The 20657-nt window shown below is 46.1% G+C and overlaps 1 protein-coding gene across 1 annotated transcript; it reads left to right on the forward strand.

Annotated features, from left to right (window-relative positions):
• Positions 1-3298: 3298 nt before the first annotated feature.
• Positions 3299-4681, forward strand: LOC128725106 (uncharacterized). Its single transcript, XM_053818826.1, has 2 exons — positions 3299-4102; positions 4164-4681. Exons 1-2 carry the CDS (start codon positions 3299-3301, stop codon positions 4428-4430), a joined length of 1071 nt encoding a protein of 356 aa, XP_053674801.1. The 3' UTR covers positions 4431-4681.
• Positions 4682-20657: the final 15976 nt, after the last annotated feature.

The following is a 20657-nucleotide window of genomic DNA, read 5'->3' on the forward strand; positions in this document are numbered from 1 at the left end:
GGAGATGCGCTGCATGCCAAAGAGTTTTTAAATCACTAGCCACGTAAGGTCGTTATTAAGCATCCCGGAAAGGGCGCGCAGGTTTTACAAATGCGGACGCACAATTAGCCAAAGCCCCGAACGCACAGTCGAGGTGCTTCGATCGCAGCCAGGAAACTACATAGCAATACCAAATGAAAGCATGAATTTTCCCTCCCCACTAGGGCTGAAATGTTTCCCAGTACGTTCCAGCCTAGGCCCATTTTTGTATCCCTACTCATAGCTATACTCTAGCCTTCGCCTATATGCGTCTACTCTTTGTCTATTACTGCTCCAACGCGAGTACGATTTATTGTTTAGCCAATCAATGTATATCGAGTATCGGAACTATATTTGTTACAATGTCTACGGAACTAGCGCATTTTCTATCCTTTCGCTCTTTACCAGCGTAATCTATCCCGTTTTTTTTCTCTTCGAAATCTCTAGCAGATATCTATAATTATTTGCTTTTTGTATTATGTTTTAAGTAAGTTATCAAATCAAATATAAAGTAAATTTATCAAAACCAGAAACAACTGTTTTGTACATTTCATGTTGTCCAACAAGCAAACCGAAATATGAAAGAACTCTTGAGAAATGAAGTTGACAGATGTGTTGGGACACGATTAAACGATGAAAGAAGCACGACATAATTTAAAAACTACACCAATCAAGCAGGGCACCAGTTGGTTGGGATTCGAAAAAGAATGAATCCCTTACTAGCCTAGCCTGGAATGGGATTTATTTAAATAGTTGTTTCCTGCCAGTAGAGAGGTGGTTCTAGAAAGAAAGAAAAACCCTCAAAACCCACACGGGTGGGTCTTTTACGATGAAAGAGCTATGGCTGCCGTCTGACGTTCTGTTTAGATTCTGGTCTCGTTTGCATACGGATACGGTTCGCAGGATCGAGAAATGGTTCCACAAACTGGTTAACATCCTGCCATCCTGCCACCGGGCAGTGGCACCGATTTCGAACCCACAACCCAAACAACACACTTGCAGTGTGTGTTTTCTGTCAAACCCACCGAGTCATCGAAAGGCAACACGTGGCCCATCGAAAGGAAAAAGGGTTCGAGCGACACTTGTCCACCCAGTGCCACATGTGGGTGATATATGATGAGATGAGAAAAGAAGGTAAAAATCACTCATGCACACACCCACACACCACAACCGGTAACCGAAACATGTTCTGGCGTTCAAGTGGCGTTGGTTTTCCCGAGGCCAATTAGCCCTCGAGTGGTCGGATTCGAGATGAAAACTCCCGGGGCCTCAAAGCCACTTGAGCAAACGGACGCCTGTAAAGGCACCGGAGGCGGACATAATTATATTCAAATTTACGCCATCGCACCAAGGACGTCAGGAGCCAAGAAAGCAGTACCATCGGATGCACCGCACCTGATGGTTGCGAGTTCTGACCAAACTTCGAACGCCAACGTCTTCACTGACGGTCGAAGCCCTTTTTCTGCGGGCACAACGATTCTCCCACGAACCGTGGGTTTGGTTTTGTTCCGCCCGAAAGTCACGCCGTAAGCTTTTTTGGGAAACTTTTCCCTTTTCCGTTCGAGGTTTTTTGGGTCCGTGCATTCCTGTGGATGCATTCCGTGGGAGTTGTCACTGACTGGGGGACTGTTTCGAAAGGAAAATGCGAGAGATACCTGTAACCGTAGACTCGAGAAAGGACGAAACAGAATGACCGGTTTCTCGGCTTCTGATTTGAAGTCACTTTTGGAGCAAAATTTCTGAAGGTGTTCGGTTCAACTCAAAGTAGGCCATGGAACAGCAGTGACAGTATTAAGTACTGTTTGAGATTCGTTTGGCTATGGGCTAACTTTGCTTTAAATATTCAACATTTTGAAACTCAAAACGGACTGAAAACCGAGCCTTCCTGCATGATTCTCTGTCGTTTAAGTTGGTGTGGTACAATAGTTCTGTAGCAATCTATTACAGCATCTTACTACGCGATCCTCTTGGGCACATTTCGATGCACCCTTTATGAACGAGGCGTCATAAAACCCACGGTTCACACCAACCTTGCCTTTTCAAATAATAAACACTCGCACATGCATCTCCCACGTGGGGACGCGGACCACCGTGGATGCGCCAGAAAGGATATACATCCGGTAGACCGGTTCCGGAACGGATAACCTTATAAACACGATAATTTAATAACAAAACATTTAAGCCCTCCGTTGGTCGGGGGAAATAAAAGATAACACATGAAGCTCAGGCTTGAGAGAGGCTCGAGAGAGGGAGATGAAAAAAAAATACACCCGGAAATGGGGAAAAACGGTAAGGATTAAACATACCGGATCTTCCCTGGTGCTGCATTTCACGGCCATGTTTACATGCCATGTACGCGTACGGGTTGAGATTATGTAAATCCGGGTCATAATAAAAACGGGCTAAAACAAAACAAACATAATCCCCGCCGGTGTTCCGTCGTTTTATTGCTTCGTTTATTTGATAATTAATTTTCCGTCCATTGCTTCCGATGCGCTTGTTCGGTTGAATAGAATGGTTTGCGATGCGCTTATCAGCGCGTGTAAGTGAATCGACGGGTTTTACTGACGATTGTTAAGGGAAGCCCACGCGAGCATAAGATATGGTTTCAGGGTTGAGGTCTAAATTTAGCAATCGATAGTCATTGCCTTGTTTGGGCCTATTCGAGTGGGAGTCTATTTCGTCCTATTGCAACCCGTTGCTTCATATTGCACAACGTTACCCGGGGCAGAAAGTGCCAAATTCCTGGAGAGGTGCGCAAAGAGTTATAGTGGGTGTGTACATGAATCGCGATGAGTTCAATTGATTGGGATGTCGCAAAAAAAATCTTGCAGCTTCACCTTCGTTAGAAAGGGTGTTAGAAAATGTTTATGTTCATGAAATGATCCTTCAAATAAGCTCGCGATCACCAATGATCATCCATCGAAACGCACCGCAAAACCTTCGGAAAATTATGGTGGATGAAAAGATGGCGGAACTTATGCGTCAACCCACAACCCTACGGTGCTGGTACGCGAGATAAGATAAATTGGCGGAGCAGTCTCACACACACACATTACGCACGATTCAGCGGCCGCGATCGATGACGCGAATGGGGTGGTTTCGAGCACAAACACCACCCCAAACCGGCTGCCAGTCGAGCGAAACAAACACACGGCACTGGCTGCTATTTAAGCGATCATCAGCAAGAGTGTTCATTAAACCACCGAGTCTGACACGCTGTGCCTTTAGTTCGTCTGCAAACGCCCTCCAAACAGGGGACGGCACCAGTGAAGTAGCGATGGCGAGCGCAAAAATAACGCCCATGTTCAGTGACTACGTTTACGACGCGATCCGGCGGGTTGCGATCGAGCAGGGTTTCACGCCCGATCTTTTCTCGGTCGATTTTGACGAGGAGACGCGGCTCGAGTGTGACGGATTCGTCAGTTTCGTGTTCAAGGCCATCATCAATGGGGATGATCGTGAGTTTACGGTCTGGTGTAAAGTGCCACCGAACGGAGACCAACGCTCGCTGGAGCTGTTCAAGCGCGAGTGCTTCTTCTATCGCGAAACCCTGAACGGGTTCTACGAGTTCCAGGCCGAAAAGGGCTTGTCCGAAGAATCAGGTGATGGGTTCTACGCGACACCCCGGTGCTATCTGGCACACTGTGATACTGACAAACCGGAACCGGAAGCACTCATCATGCTCGAGTATAACGAAGCGTTTGAGAAGTGGGACTGGGACAAGCTCGAACCGATCAACCTGGAGCACACGCGGTTGTTGATGCAGCAACTCGGCCGGTTGCATGCGTTGTCGTTCGCGATGAAAGACCAACGGCCAGAGGCTTTCGAGCAGTACAAACAGGCTGGTGTGCTGGCCGGGGACCGAGACAGTGGATTGATCACACTGATGAAGGAGTCCTTCGATCGGGCACTCACCACCATGAAGACACGGTTCGAGTCCGAACGGGAGCGCATCCTTGCCGCCAAGGATGCAGTGTTTGAACAACTCCGGGCTAGTTGTGATCCAGCACGGGCCGAACCATACTGTGTGGTCACGCACGGGGACTGCTGGATCAATAATCTAATCTACTCGCACAACGAGGTGAGTGAGATGCGAAGCATGGCACAGGGCATGATAACGATAACGTACGTTTCCTTTGCAGAACAACGTAGCCACGGGGGTCATTCTTACGGATTGGCAATCGTCACGGTACGCCTCACCCATCCTGGATCTGTGCTACTTCTTCTTCATCTCGGCCGGTGAGCAGTTCCGGCGGGAACACCTGGACAGCCTGTTGCACCACTACCACGGTGCGTTGGCGGAGTTCCTCGAACGGCTTGGTGGAGACGCATCGCGGCAGTTCCCACTCACCACGTTGCTTCGGTTGATGAAGCCCTACCGGGAGTTGCTGGGTCCTTGGGCAGGTTGACCTTGAGTTCGTTGTCAAGGTCAACACCCAGGGAGTGGCACCCGGATCCCGATGCGCTTTCAGACAGCCATTTGCTAAGATGCGTGGTGAAGTATCGGTCGGAGGGTGCTAAAACACCAAAAAGGTGCTCCCGGTGCAGAACGAGTAGACGAACCATACAATCCCCGTGAACGATAATGGCTTGGGAACGATCTGAAAGTCCGCCACTCTTCCCCAGATGGTGACGAGCCATAAATATACGTACAGATAAGATAGGCATGTATATTGCGTTAGCTCAAAATGATGACTCTGCGGATGTGGCATATGCCGTTGACAGCATTTATATGCAATCAATCGTGTTAATACTGTTCGTTTGATTCTCGGTGTGATATAAGATGTCGTGGGGGAGGACTCTATCATGGCTTGCTTTGCATTACATCACACTCTGCAGCACCCTCATGTGGCACAAGAAGCAGCACCCTTAAAAGTCAGCGCCTGCTTGGATAATATGCACCCGTACGGTAGTTCATCGTTTTTCGAGCAATTTAAACTCATCGTAAATCAATTGCTTAAGCTCAGCTTTCCTTCGGTTTTGATACAACCGTTTCTCCGCTTGATGTGAATTACGTTCCCACTCCCACTCTGTTAATCGTTTTTCACCCATTTGCACATTTAATTTCCTGCTTCCGGGCTTTGGTCGACCTCGGAAAGCTGTGCCAGCTAGTCCTGGCCGGTGTAAACTAGGACGCTTCATGCAATATTCAATAGCACACGGTCTTTAAAGGTCTTAAAGAAGGCGAACGGCTCCTGTGATACCCGATCTTGATCGGGGTTTGGTGTCGGATGAGCAAAACGGACGATTAAGCAGCAAATTGGTCTCGAACCACCGGACAATGGATCGATCGAAGCTCGAAGGGCAGGATATTAGACATTTACGGGAACGGGTTTGCACTGTACTCTTGAGTAAGAAAGTAGCCATTTTTTGTGCCCACACCGTGCAACAGCTGCCCCATAGTGCGAGAAGCATACCAGTAGCACAAAAAGCCGTGATTTGTGTGTCGAGAGCATGACGCGTACGAGGCTTCCCGACGTACGTATTCTTTTTTTTCTGTCTTCTTTTTGTTCGACACTTTTCTTGCCCCCACTATTGCTGCACATCCACCCGAGCCATGGTATTACTTTACATTCCGTGGCCATATTTTTTGTCCGCTCCGGTTGGCATGTGGCGTGTCGTGTTTTTTTTTGTTGTTGTCGTAAGAGCATTTTCTTGCTCCTTGCTCCTTACGCCTGATGCTCGGTCTACGCGCGGTCGAAGGATGCAACAGCACAGTTATGCAGATTAATCCGAACCGCTCCCGGTTTGCGTTCACTTGGGTTACGCCAGCACGCTGCCATAGTTTTCCATAATCGTCGATTAAGTACCGTACCCGGGCAAGTTGTTTTTCCTTCACGTACCACGCGGATCAAGCGAACAAGACGCAAGACACAAGTTGCCCTAATACACTTCCAAGGATTCCGGGAACAGATTCCGTAATGCGATGCAGCTCGGTGCGTGAGTGGCGTTTGTGTTGTGTTTGCTTCCTTTTTTCTTGTTTTGTTTCTGGGACATTGTGCTTTGATTCAACTCCCTTGTCGTACCTTTCGCGTGCAGCACGTGCACGAACGTCAGTTCGCCGTCGGGATTCTCGACGGCGTACTTCCTGCGCTGTCACTGGCATGTGTTCCAATTCAAACCAGGCGCACGGATTCATAGAGCTTCCTGGGCCGTTCTTCACCAGTCTCTGCGTCTCATTTGAGAAGATTAAATATTCCACTAGCGGGCACACGTTAGTTTTGATGTCGCATTTCTTCCCGTCATTCCTTAGATCCTTCGCAGTCACTTCACGCTCGGCCGGAAACGGACCGACGTGGGCCCACCGAGAAGAAAGCGCTTCCTTGTCTGTAATCTTCCCGGCGTCATCCGTGTCGATGGGTTCTCGTTACGTAGTAGGGCTTCTGGAAAAGGGAACACAGAGGTCGAATCAAAACACTCTCATCCCCCGTGTTTGTCGCGTCGGCATGTATGGCTTGGGTTGCACAAGGAATGGCAAAAAGCTACCTACGATGGAATCGATCTGCGTCCAGTGACTAGCCGCACGGCTTGGATCCTTATCCGACGGAAAACATTCCTCCCGGAAGCCACAAAAACCCTAAAATAACCCGTTCCTTGTGTTGAGTGTGGAATATGTTTTGAATATGTGGGATGTGTGGTTGCTCTTGTTATTTTTTTTTTCATTCGTTTAGGACACCCTATAGACCTAGATGGTGAAAGGATGGATCTCATGTGGGTGTTTCTATTTATTCGACACGAAATGAACAGTAGCACATAACACCAGGCTATGTTTTACAAAGCTGCCATCTAATTAGCATATTGATAAACTTTCCTAATCTAATTTGAAGGACAAACTAGACATCACATCCTTGATGTTTGCTAGCATTTTCGAAGGTTTCACATATTACCAATGGAAAGGAAATATAATACCTAGCATCAAACCGAGCAACACTTTTGGTTAAGGACAGTTTTATTTTAAACCAATGTACAGTATGTCGTCGTTATCATTACGTTTGGTTTTACCTTTGCTTCGACATTTTGTTGTCTTCCTAAATTAAGCCAATATGTAATAGGTAATATTACTGCCTCTTTGCTCGTCGCTTTTTTTCATACTGAGAGAGTGCTACAGGTTACAAGTAATTTGTACATTGAGTGTTTTCTATTTAGTATTTATTGTTACAGCAAACAAGGGAAAATCCTTTCATTATCTCGTTTGTATACATAATCTTGAACAGGTCAAACAGGAGCAAGGAATCGTTGGACTATAAACATTTTAAAAATACTATTAGCCTTTCTGGGATTTTTTAAACTTTAATCCAAAGCAGAATCGCTCCTCCTACTCGTGTTGATGTTTGCTCACTAATGTTTCCTTGGTACTCTTCTCTTCTAAGGATCGAGCATGAAAGGACGAAAATGTTTGCTGCCATGTGTGTTGCCTAAGCACAGGGGCTCCATAAGCTTAAAGCTTGCTGTAAAACCTAGAGCTTGAACATGCGACTAACAACACATTATCCGGAAAGGGTTACATCAAACTTATGTCATCATGTTATCGGTTTTTTAGGCAAAGAAAAGTGGTAAAGGAGTAAATAATCCCTAGTCCAACAAAACTGTTTTCAAATATAATAACGCCTAGAAGTATGCAATATATTTGTGAAGCGATGATTTCAGTTTCCTTAGGAACGTTGCTTTATAAAGCTACTGAATCAATCCCAATTGCTCATTCAAACTATAAACTATAAGTATCTTTGTGTTCTTCAGCCCAATACAGGAGCACCATCAATCGTCAACAGCTACAGCAACAACAAAATCATCAAGATCTGAAGATGAAGTAATGCAAAATCTCATGCAACAAGATCTCCTGAAAGCTGTCCTTCAACGAGCGATTATGCTTCATTTAAACGATGGTTTGTGTCGATATCGATCGATCAGCAAGCCTCGCTCTGAGCGAGAAATTCACGACTGTTCGAAAACACATCATTCCCTTCCCGGCCCTCCATACCACCCAGAAAAGCCACACGTCGCATAGACACGCAGCTATCAAACCTGTCACACTTGCTCAACGAGAAAAGAGCCGGGTTGATAAAATTAAACACCCGAAAAGGTGACACTCTTACGCCGGCCGGCACGTCCCGAGGAAAAACCGCATCCCGTTTGGTGGTGGCATGTGGCACAGTACCGCGAGACGCAATCATCCCGTACCTACTTTTCCGGGCTCCCCCGAGAGAGGCCACCGATGGTAAGCTAAATCGAGCAGAAGTTTGATTATTTCTAGCCATGACAACGTCAACTCGCGCCATGCCGCGCATGTGAAAGGAAAATTCACTTCCAACCATCCCTAGCAAGCTTTTCATCAGGTGTGCGTGTAGAGCTGTGTGTGGATGCGTGTGTCTTGTTTTTTGGTAAAGAGTCGCTCAGATGGAAGGATACAAGGACGTGAGGATGGCAAAGCGCAAGAGGAAAATAGCATCTTTCAACTTTGATGAAAATTTCCCCACACCGAAAGCGTGGCGTGAAAATAATTTCGCTTGGGAGAGATTTTTTTCTAAGCATTACTCGAGCAAAAAAAATACGGCCCATATTTATCGATATTGCTTGAGGTAAGCGATTTTGGGGAGTGGAATGTTAACGTTGAACAACGGATGAAGAAAGCCCAAAAAGGGAACGGTATGCCAGTTTACCGGCGATGATGCCGGGTTGGTGCGTACTTCCGGCTCTGCAATATCCTTCATCGCATTTGACCACAAGAAGAGGGTACAATGGCTGGCAAAATGGGAGAATATTTTATTCATTACATCGACCCGGAGCTAGCCATCGCTTCGGGAAAAGAGGGCAACAATAAACTGCGAAACAACGATGCTAATTTTGTTGGTACGGATGATCAGCAAGCATAAATCAGTGGCCATGAGATTGGAAGGGGCGCTGTAAACTTATTTAAATAATGGTCGCATGGTTTCTTATTGCGAAAACTCTCGAGGAGAATCCCCTAGATACTTGCCAGTTTTCATTTAAATGAGTTACGATTTTCCCGATGGGCTTTAAGGGTAAGTTACGCGCTTTTGATTTCCGTTTTACGTTAATCATACCCATTGAGACGTACGTACGAAATGAAACGATTGTCTAACACTCTACCGACTTGAACGGAGTATTCTTGATGCCGTTCCTCATTGTACAAACAGTGCGATTCCTTGGGGATATTATTGGGTTAAACCAAACGTTAAACGATCGTCTAGACTCGAAACCGAACGCGTGCCAGCACTTTCCACGAAAACACACAGACAAGGGCTGCGATATTAATTTTTCGCTCCATTGGACTCATCATTTATTATAGCGCAGGATCGGCGGTTTACTCCGGAAGCCGTCCCCTAAAAGGGTCGTGGATCTGGGGCGTTGTTTGACTCATTGAGTCAGCGAGAAAAGGAACCTAAGGAGGCTTTCTTTCTGGAGGAGAATCTTTAGGGTGGTTTTTGATCGATGAGTCCATTACTCAGCGCGACATAGACTAACTACAGTGGTGGCGATACGTTAACCGCGTTGCCAGTGGTTGGACATAGATGGCCCTAAAATTAATCCAACCCAGTGGATAAGATCATTCTATGACATCTGTATAGCAGAAATGCGTTGGTGGACGGCCTTCCAGACACGTACTCGTCTTAATAACATTCGCTCCCGGAGGTGTACTTATTATTTCATTTCCTTCCCACTCTAGCGAGCTGCTCCGTGACATGACTTGACTTTCCAGTAACCGAAAACGAACATCTTCTACTCTACGCTTTTCCACGCGATGGAGTTAAAAGTTCAGTTACATCACGGCAGAAATATTGTGCCACACGGTGCTCACGTAAGCGCGAACATTTTCTTTCATTTTCAACTTTTCTCACCGTGCAGGGGTTGCAACTCGGCAACATGCACACCGCCCTTGGCAGGATGGCTGGAGATTTATTCTTAGATTCCAAATTACAGCTCCGGCTGCTGGTGTTATTATGCTCAGCCGGCTTCCTTTCAGATGCACGCCTACTCACGGCACGAGTGCGCGTTTATGCAGTCGCAGAGCTAACGTTTCGGTACGGTGAAAGTTCTACACACACACCCACACTTGTTCTCCGACTTCCGAGCACTTCTTCACTAAACTTCACCGATCATATCAATGCAAATGCCGTCGGAAGTTCAGCAAACTGCAATCTCGTTACACGCCCGTGTCCGTGTTCCGTGCACGCGTCCGAAATGCAGTTCGAGTTTTCTGCATTTTTTTTCCGCGAGCTTCTGCTCACTAGAAGACCGTTTAGTATTCCAAAGGATGAGCCCGCTCCTGGGGGCGCGATCGAGATCAAATACTTCACACATGAGCTCAGTTTACCGTGCGCCTTTTTCAATAAAAGCGTGCCATTTGCATTCGCTTTGTGCCTGTTGGCATGCACCACGTTACATGCACGAGTAGCGTGCTCCTATGTGCTGTTGTGTGAGGTGGCCGAGTGAGATAAACTTGTTCCTGTTTCTGTACGCGTTGCAACAATTCATCTGCTTCGGTTTTCTTTAGAATTTGCGCGGAGAGGAATGTTCTTCACAAACCCTTCGGAATAGTTGTTGAAGTTTCTAACCTCCAGGGGATTCTTTTTCGCTTTTTTATGTGCCCTTCTCACATATTTGATCTCAGCACTATAGTCCTGATAGATGAAATAACATCGGGTGCCCGAGAAGCTTTCTTGACGTAAACCATCGATGGGTTCCGGTGCACTATGGGTTAAAATTCGAATTGTTTGTACCCCAATGTGAGTCCAAGCATTAATCTTCCAAAAAGTATATAGAGTAAGTATTTTATGGAATGATTATAGATCAAGTGAAATGTAAGATAGTTCCCAATCCATAACGAAACGAAACAAAAGCTCGCCACATATTTCGTATATGTCCTCCAGCTTGATCTACTACATCCCGCTGTGCGGTGTACTAAACTAAGCTATGAAAAAAGAGGCCTCAAACGATACGTACAACAATTTATATGATAATTTTCCCTCCCCTCCGAATGGCTGTTGTCGACCCCGAAAATTTTCCTACGTCAGGTTAGCAAGAAAACGTCGTTTTTATACACGCTCCTATTTTTGGTAACGCAACAAAGAGTGGAACAAAAAAGTTGTGTTGCGTTTTATCCATCGACTGTTCGTCCTTGCTCTCCACAACCTGCGTCGGTATTGTGGCTCACTTTGGGATGAAAAGCTGCTGGCAATCTTTTCCCGCTCCTCCCTACAATCTCTGTGTCTGGAAACAAATTCGATTTTTACCGTCGCGCTAAAATTTGCATCCCTACGGTTGCCTGCTTGCGTGTGGGCGAGTAGCCCACGAAAGGGTTAACGAGCGACGAAGCAGTGATTGATGGAAGTAATCGGCATCATGAATGGAACGACATTTTACCATTTCCTCGAGAAGCCATTCACAGCCATCCGGCTGATAGGGTGTATTGATTTCGTGTGTTGTTTTAGTGCTCCATTTTGCACGATTCCCCAACGACCAAGCGTACGATGGCAGAGATTGCAGCGTTATGTTCTACGCTGCATTCCATGCCGTAGGAAGATGCTGGAAAATCGATAATCGATCCTCCCGACTCGCCTGAAAGGGCCGCATAAATTTCACCAGCTACAGGACGTTGTCTCCGGTGCGTTGGGATTTAAATCTATTAGCAACGCTATTGACACACTTGCCAATCGGCAGGCGGCTCGAAATGGGATCGCATTGTAAATATGGTACCGATGAAATGAGCGACAGGTCCCTCGAGCACTCGAGTGTCAGCTCCTCACTCATGTCGGCAATAATAATCAATAGTGTCCGTATTAGCGTAGTCCTTTTGTATTGGGCCCTTTTCCTCGGTTTTCCCGCTTTCCAAGCACTGTCGAGCGCGCGGCGATCGAGGACGCGAGCTACTGTTTTTATTACGTGCCTTCAACGTCGCCGTGTTTATGCAAATCGAAGCCACCGTGCATCGGGGAAGGGAACCTGACAGGATCTTAATTTGCTAATAAACAACCCTTATCCGCACGACGTGAGTCGTCAACCCGTGGCCCGTAAGATGATCGACCCTCGTCACCGGTGTGGGCTGATGTGTGCGGACGCGTGGTTTATGGTTGACTTTTCGCATTAGCTTTTTCGACAGCTCCTCGATGCTGTCTGAGTGTGTGTGTGTGTGTGTGTGTGTGTGTGTGTGTGTCAAAGGGAGCATAAGAAACATGCACTGGTGAAGCGAAAGGGTAACTAAGCCAACCAAAACCATAGGTGGCTTGGATGTCGAAACTTTGATTTTTCCTCGAAAGCAGCTTTCCTTATGCATGGGATCACTGTAGAACCGACATGAGAGTAAACCACTTGCAGTTTTCCTGGTAACTGAACCGATTTATGCCAGAAAGAAGCTTTTCGGGGAAAACTTACGATAAAGATCCCGAAGAATTGGTAGGTGTTTCGTAACCGAGCTGACTGATTTATTATTTACATCCACTTCATTCCGTAACAAAAGGCTGCCATGCCGGTGATTAGCTTGGGTTTTGCATTAAACATCCAGATCATCAGAACGCACAGATTATGATTCAGACGAATTCCGTAGCGTGCACACGCTGGAGTAGAAATGGCCAGGTATTACGCAATTATCATCGATTGGGCTTGCAATGCTGAGCAGGTGATTTATTTCTTACGAAATACCTTAACCCACGAAGGCCGAAATTCGGTCTTGCAGTAATTGTAGCTCTTTTTTAGGAAACTTAATACCTTTGTGTACTGGCGTGTGCAGAATAGGCAGCCACTAGCAAAGCTTGAACCAGGCCATTATTAGGTATTTATAACACATAAACCTCTTACGGCTTATTCTCGGATTCTATCCACATTCGTGTTGAGCTGTGGCGTTTGCAAAAAACATAATGAACCGTGATCATTGAACGTGTTTCCCTTCGCAACGCTTGGTGACGGTTGGTTAGAAAAGAGAAAATATAATTGTAATAATTTCAAATACTCTCTCGCATTCTACAGTGTTTTGTTTTACCAATGACTTGATTTAACATTTGAATTAACGTGTTTAAAACCGTCCTTAAGTTTGTAATAAACGGGGTGCCGGACATAAATTGCTTGAGTTCATGCGACGTTTACTGCGTGGAACTCAACTGATGGAGCGTGGAAGCATGGAAGGTTCACTTGGCCAAGATTTGAGCATAGGAGTGATTGGGAAAACAGGTGATATCTTGCTTACTGATCAGTTTTGAGACTCAATTACTATTTAAACTGCAATTTCAATGTTCTAGCTAGACGTTTGTCATACCTTATGTATACTGGTGTTTAAAGTTATTAAAACATAAGAGTAACTATAATGCAGCATTCGATCCGACCCGTTGAGTCGCTGTTATTGAAATGGCACTCATCTCGTGAGCTCAAATATCGCATCTCGTGAGATGCTGTTCGCAGACTCCCTCCTGGAAGTGTTCATTATTGCAGGGTTGGAAGCGTTAGCTCTATAGCTATAGTGTATGTTTGGTTTTTTGGGTAAAATTAAATTATAACTTCCCCAATCACTCGAAGTAATCATAAGCCAGACAAGGAGCTTAAGTTTGTTGAGTCAACGATAATACAAATATTTCCTTAAAGTACAAGGAGCTTTAATTAAAATGTTATGATTGGATAGATTGTTGATTTATATTTATTTATTTATTTATAATAACAAATCTTCTGGCTCGAGTGGCCTAAAAGACAGAACTATCACTCAATCAATCAAACAAACAAAGCTTAACAATAAAACGCATATCAGACATGACGCAAAGTGTACAGACGCAAATAAATAGCTTAACACAGAAATCACATAAATCACAAGCCGTAAAGAGCACGTAGACGCATTTTAACACTGAACATTGAGTGGTTAAAATCGATTACATGGTACATCTCGTTAAATTCCCTAGTCATTTGAACCAACGGGTCAAAGGTGCCGTACTCTCTACGCCGGAAGTCAACCGCCAGCAACTGTCTGGGTCTCAACGACCTGCTGGGCGCCGTGAGATTTAACTTACTTAGGATGGCGGGAGCATCGATGTTGCCGTTCAATAGTTTAAAGACAAACAAACATTTGGCCATTTTTCTTCTGTGCTCGAGCGACTCCAAGCCAAAAAGAAGGCACCTCGTTTTATAATTGGCCTTGTTGACCCTATTAGCCCAAGTCAATCGGTTAAACATAAATTTCGTCAATCGTCTTTGGATAAGCTCAAGTCTGTTGATATGTTGTTGGTGAATGGGAGACCATACAACACAAGCACAATGATTTGAAAAATTGATTGCTTTCATTTATAGTTATCATTTTATTACCATTATCTCGCTGATATGGAAAGTAAAGGAATTCATTTCAAAATCCCATGCTGAATGGCATCGCTGAAAATGCATCGTGTGGTATTAACTTTTAGTTTGACTATCGCACTTGTATAAAAAAAAAAAGTGCGCTGTTACATGATAGCTCTATAGGGTGTTCTAGGACAAACAATTTTGAAGAATGAATGAAAAAGTATGGTAAGCTTATCAGTCAAAAAAATGATTATAACATCCATGCATTAGTTAATCAGTTCATCGCAGAATATAGGATTGTTTTGATTTTTGATGTATCAACATTTTTATACTTTGTTTAGTGCCATACTTCTATATTATCATATCACTCAAAAAGTAAAATTAGAGTCTTCACGGCACATATTATCTGGTATCTGCAACTTCCTGAAATCTTTTGTTATTAGTTGTTCGACGCATTTTCACGTGATTCTTTTTAGACCGCCCGCACCCTACTGTGCCATGAGGGAAAACGAGCGCTATGCCTAGAGAGCACTCATCCCGTGGAAGTAGCTTTCCCGGCCACTCATCTACGCGGTGACGGCATTGTTGTTTAGTAAAGCTGCTCCACCGAACAGACGCGTCTTGTGAGTGGCGCCGATCGGAAGAACAAGTCCCAACCGCCGCGGAACTAACGCCGTTGTTTTACGTGGCATTCGATCGTTGCCGCGAACAAAGGTGCGTGCACTCGCGAGCCGTGCGGAGAGAAGTTAGAATAAAATATAGTGCAGATGTTTAAATGGAATGTAGAAGAGCTTTAAATGAAAGTGTTCAAAATTCGCCAAATCCAATGCTGGGATTTTTCTGTGCTTTTGTGTGCCATCAAAGGAAGCATTGGCGGATAGTGCCCGAACCGACGGGATCTTCGCATGAATTACGGATGCATTCGATCCGCGCGTGTGTCAGTGCCGTTCTGGAGTGAGATGCCACATTTTGGGCAGTGCATGAGTGAAGCAGTTCTTCGTTTAAGGGCCACGTGAATAAAAGTGAGTGTGAAGAAACGAATAAAAGGATCAATCAATCAGTGTGTCGTCGAGAGTCCGCGGCCTACTACCGTTTCCCACATTTCGCTTAAGTGCCAATTACACTAAATCAAATCGGGAAAAGCCAGAGCTCCTTCCCGTTGGGGTAGAAACGACCCGTAAAACTTCATTGCTCAGTGCATGTGTGTGCAGCTAGACGAAGGAATTTGAGTGCAATTTGAAATTTTAATCTACTACCGGAGAGAAGAAGTGCCAAGTGCAAAAGTGCAACCTAGTTACCCTTCGAGATTCGTGGAGGATTTGGTGCGGGATCCAACCAAATCCAACGAGTGTGAATTTATGCTGAAAGCAACACTGTTTTGCGGGAAGATACTTGCGAATAGTCAGGTGAGAGGATGGTGTCTAGGAAGGCGTAAATCTACGGTCTCAAATTTTGGCCTCAAACCGCGTCATCAGCCTTACGGTGCATTAAATTAGCTGCGAAACAGGGCCAAATTGATCGGATTAAAGCCGAAGGAAGATCGTTCTCGGACGCAGAATGGGAGAAAGGCGAGAATGGGGCAATGGACCAATTTTTGGGAGGCAAATCTTAACTATCCCATCAACCCCCCGAGGGAGACGACGTCGACGACGCCGACGTCGACGAATCAATTTGGCCATTGACGAAACCCGCCGCCCGAGTCGACCCTAGGATTGATGGATTAAGCTGGCCCTGCCGGTGACAGCAATTTCGCAGCCTGCTACGCATCTCCGGCCCGCGTGACGTCTTCAGCAACCGTCAGCGTCTTGAACGAGGCGATACAAGCAGAAGCACCAGAAGCACCGACATCGGGTTTTCTCTGCCACCCGTTCGGTGCTGCTGTTTGCTCTCCGGGGGGATATAATTTTGAGCCGTTTTGGGGGTGGGTGAGCCATCACCAAAAAGGGATGGCCGCTTCAAAGCATCTTTGATGAGGGTCTCGCCTTGCCGGACTCTGTGCGTGCCCTCTTTTGCCCTTGCTTCACTCGCAGGCTTTTACTTATCTGCCACCGACGAAACACAGTTATCTTCCACTGATTGCTACAAACGAGCATTCGCGGACTCGCGCAAAAAGGACGAATCCTTCGTCAGGCGAAATCTTTAAGACGACATCGCAGGTGGCGGTGGTCCTTTGTTTCACTGGGCTATTTTTAGACGGGTCGCCTGCCGGCTGAATGACAGTTGACCGAATACTACGGGAATCGATTGATTGCTTTCGACGCTGAGCACCCGTAAGACGCCCCCGATGCTTATTATGCGTGTTTTGTTAACGACGCTCTCGGGAAGGATCTTCTTGAAATCCATGGCCCTCGGTCTCACCGTAGCCTGGACGGGTGCTTGATTAGACAAACAAGCGGCTTTGATGTAATCCCTCCATTGAACGCGTTGTTCCGATGTTTGTAATGATTAGGGCTCGTTTGAAGAGTTACAACGGCGATCCTGGCAAGACGAATGTACGGTTGCTTTGATCTGGATTCGGGTGGGATTATTTCTTGGACATCGATTACGTTCTCCGGTTCTGCGTTCTAACTCACGCTTTGTCACCCAAGACGCAGTGCTGGGTAATGATTATGAAGCTTTTCACCGTGGCTTGCAATTATAAGTTCTGGGAATAAACCCAACAGCCTCGTTTATTGGATTATAAGTTCTTTAACAGGTCTTTAATTTACCTTGATAATTTTCACCAAATTTTCGTATTATGTATACAATCCTTCAGAGGGAAAAAACACAAGCAGATACTCCCTAATAAATCACACAAACTTCAATACGGGCTTCAAAACCCGGCACAAATCATGAACAACATCCTCGACAAACTGGAGGTCAACAAGAGACCAGCAAACGAGAGCTTCTCGAGACCGTAATGTGATTACCTCCGCGTTTGCATGCGTATGCCGTACCACCCACGAGGTGGTGAAAGATAAACACAATCTCAACCATAAACCACTCTGCAGAACACGCGCTATTTACCGTGGGCAAATGAAATGTGCTTTCTTCGAAACAGATAACCCGTCTTGCGAAAAGGGAGAGCCAAGGCGGCTTCCCACAGGCGGCATATGGAAGCGATATTTTGCATCGGTGAGGTGAAAAAGGAGCTACTTTAACTTTAAGCTCGATATAAATCTTTTATGACACTTTTCCCCTTCGGACGACAACTCACGGCGGTCCGTTCTAGATAAGCCACCTCATCCATTTATTTTTTCGCGATGATTACGATCGGCTTGGAAAAAAGGGTGTATAATTAGGGTTTTGCTAAAAATTATGTCCATCCAGCAGTTGTCGTTTTTTGGCATTTTTTGAGCGGTATCACTCACCCGGATTATTTCCTCGTGACTGCTGCCCTTTTTATCGTCGATTACCCCGAAATGGGTACACCTGGAGGATGTCTCTTTTTGTGCCCTTTTTCCAAGCTCCCAGCTTGAACCCACCGAAAAAGACGATGAAAATTACATTTCGAGGAAAACCGGTACCGTCTGCGAAAGTTTGCAGGCCCTTTCCATGAAATATTATAATCATTTCCCAAATTACACCACTGATGGCTTGCTTTCATCGACTCAGCTAAAATGATCAGTTTTGTGCGTGCTTTTCGCGAAACGGTTTTATGCCAAGTACCGACACTCGCGACCGTGTTTGATCGATACCCGGTCCGGGATCTGCATAAATGAGCAAGTACAGCATGTTTATGCCATCATAAACCCACCACGACACGAGAACGATGCAAGCTTACGTGCTTCCGTCGCATATGGCGAAGTTTACGGGCAAACATGGACCGATTTCTTGCCGACTCGAGCCGACCGCCAGCATGAAGAGCTTTCGCTGCAAACTTTCCCCGGCCCGGTTGTCGTCATGTACCGGCAATTGTTTACAATCCAACATGAACTCAACGAACCGTTTTTCTCCGAACGGGAGGAAATTACATTCAAATTAGTTTGTCAACAGGCGCCTTTCCCAGTCCGGGGTTTTTCCACCGTCCAACCATCAAACCGGGCACACCAACTGAAGCCGTTACGAAGAGCTTGCAAACAAACACCTGCTGCTTGCGTTTGCCAAAAGCTTCGACGGCAGTTTGGGGCAGTTTATCGAGCACAAAAATAACATATTTGGCTGGTCTATTGAGGGAAGCCATAAATTTGTTGGCCCGATAACTCACCGGCCTCGAACCGGACGTCAGGTCTGCCACAAATCGTAATCTTTCGCCCGGTTCTCATCGAACCCGCCTTCGGCAAAGGGCGGAAAAGGGACCCAAACGTTCGGAGGGATAAACAAAAGTACCGCAAAGCTCGCCTGAGGCGAAATTCGAGGAAGCCTTCAATCTCGTCCGGCCGCAACTTTTGCCCATAAACATCAACAACCTTTACCGCCACGCAGGGCGATAGCGGATCTTATTGAATTTCGCTTCACCGGTCTATCGAACGAGCTCTCAGCGGTGAGTGGACTTTCTGCCCCTTCCTAGGAAAAGTCCTCGGCAACTGGTCCGTTATGAGTCGTGCCGATAGGCGAAGGGATTCCACAGGACTACGGGGCTGAAAAGCTGGACGCACCCCACCAGGACAAGGGAAGCAGCAAATGAAATGTTATCTTAAACTCTGAAGGATGTTTGAAAGCGCGATGTCGAATGGACGCGGAAAGGGAGAAATATAAAACAAATTTCCCAATAAGCTTCCAGCCGATAAGGAATCGGAAACATTGACTTTTCCGAGCGGGAAAGCAGCGCTCTTGATTTCCTCCACCAACCGAACAGCGTGCTGTCTGTGTGGTTCCCGTGAAATAAAAACCCAAGCTCAGGGCTGCAGAAGTAAAAGTTTGGTGAAATTCCTAATAAAATTATCTCAGACTTCCATTGTTACGCATTCTCTCAGTCGCCCATTCCGTAAGTAAGTTCGAAACATTTGCTGTCGCAATAACCACTCGAACGTTTCATTAAACCATTAAATGATACTCTTATCGTCTGGTTTCTGGCTCGAGAGCTCACGCACAAAGCTGAAATAGCCCCTCGTTTGCAACTTCAAAATTGTTTTTAAAATTAAATGAGCAAAAATCAATTCACCGTTATAAACGGAGAGGAGCAAAGCGAAAAACAAACAGCTTCCATCGCGATGAAGTCGGTTGCAGGTGTACGGAAGCGAGAAATAATGGAAAATGAAAAATCAAACCAACAAAACGCGATTCCTCCGCAGCCATTTATCAACTGGAGTGATGAAAATGAATTATTGATTTCATCAGCTACTCGCAGGTGCATTTGTTCGTATTGATTCTTCTGGGGAACGAAAAACGAAAATGGAAAGAAAACGCTGGACTATATGTGTGTGTGTGTAGCGGGAAGAATACGGAGGGATAAGCGCACAGTATTTCTCTAAATCCTCTGCTCTGTATCATGCCCGCGTAAGCGTAAACAAACCGAGAAGTTTATATTGCCCAATTTAATCCGTTGTCAATTAAGATTTCCCTTAGTTTCCCAAACTCGTCCTGTACTGCTGTCGCGAAAATCTCAATCCACCCCGTGCACCTTTTAGCGAGCGGATCCTTCGCTCGAACCACGGCGAGATAAACATTTGTGTGCCCGTGCACGAACGGGCCGTTAAATAAATGTGACAGCGGCCCTTTCCCGGGCTGCCAGGACCAGATGGCCAGGCCGCGAATGACATCGGACGGCTACCGGCTGGAAGGTGCACGACTATACGACGATAAATATTTCGCTATCCGGCCGAGCACCGTGTGGCAAAAGTTTGGCACCCGCTTACGGGCTGCATCTGCGGTTCGACGATGACCAAAGCGCGCCCCTGCACTCTACGTCGTGGTCGTGAAGAGGACAAAGGAGAAAAAAAAACACCTCTAACCAGGACTCAGGCACTGTGCTGCATCGTAGCGATGTAGCTGAGATGCGATGGAGAGTCCTGTGTGTTGTTTTTTTTTTGTTAAACCCGCGCGCAAAACTTTGTCTTCCACGACCGGACCCGGACCAAATGCTTTGCATATATGCACCGGGCAGGTTTTGGCTAGGTCCGAGCAGGACACAACTCGTTGAGTTGTTGAATGGCATGCGGGGGTGCGGTTGGTCGTGAAAATGAATGTCCTTCGCTAACAAACCGAGCCCCGCGGGTAGTTCGGGCAGGTTCCGGCCAGGTCAGCAGAACAAATATGTGATGATTATTGCCCTTAACGGTTATTTTATGCGGCGCTGTTGGCGCAGCAGCGAGCAAACCGAGAAAATAAGAGAAGAGAAAAAAAAACGCTTCTTCTGCATTTGGAGGTAATCTTGCGTTTTCTCGTAAGCGAAATTGATGGAGGACTGTAACGAGCCATTCAACTGCCACTAGAACTACGCTATT

This window comes from Anopheles nili, chromosome 3, assembly GCF_943737925.1.
Source record: "Anopheles nili chromosome 3, idAnoNiliSN_F5_01, whole genome shotgun sequence".
NCBI lineage: Eukaryota > Metazoa > Arthropoda > Insecta > Diptera > Culicidae > Anopheles > Anopheles nili.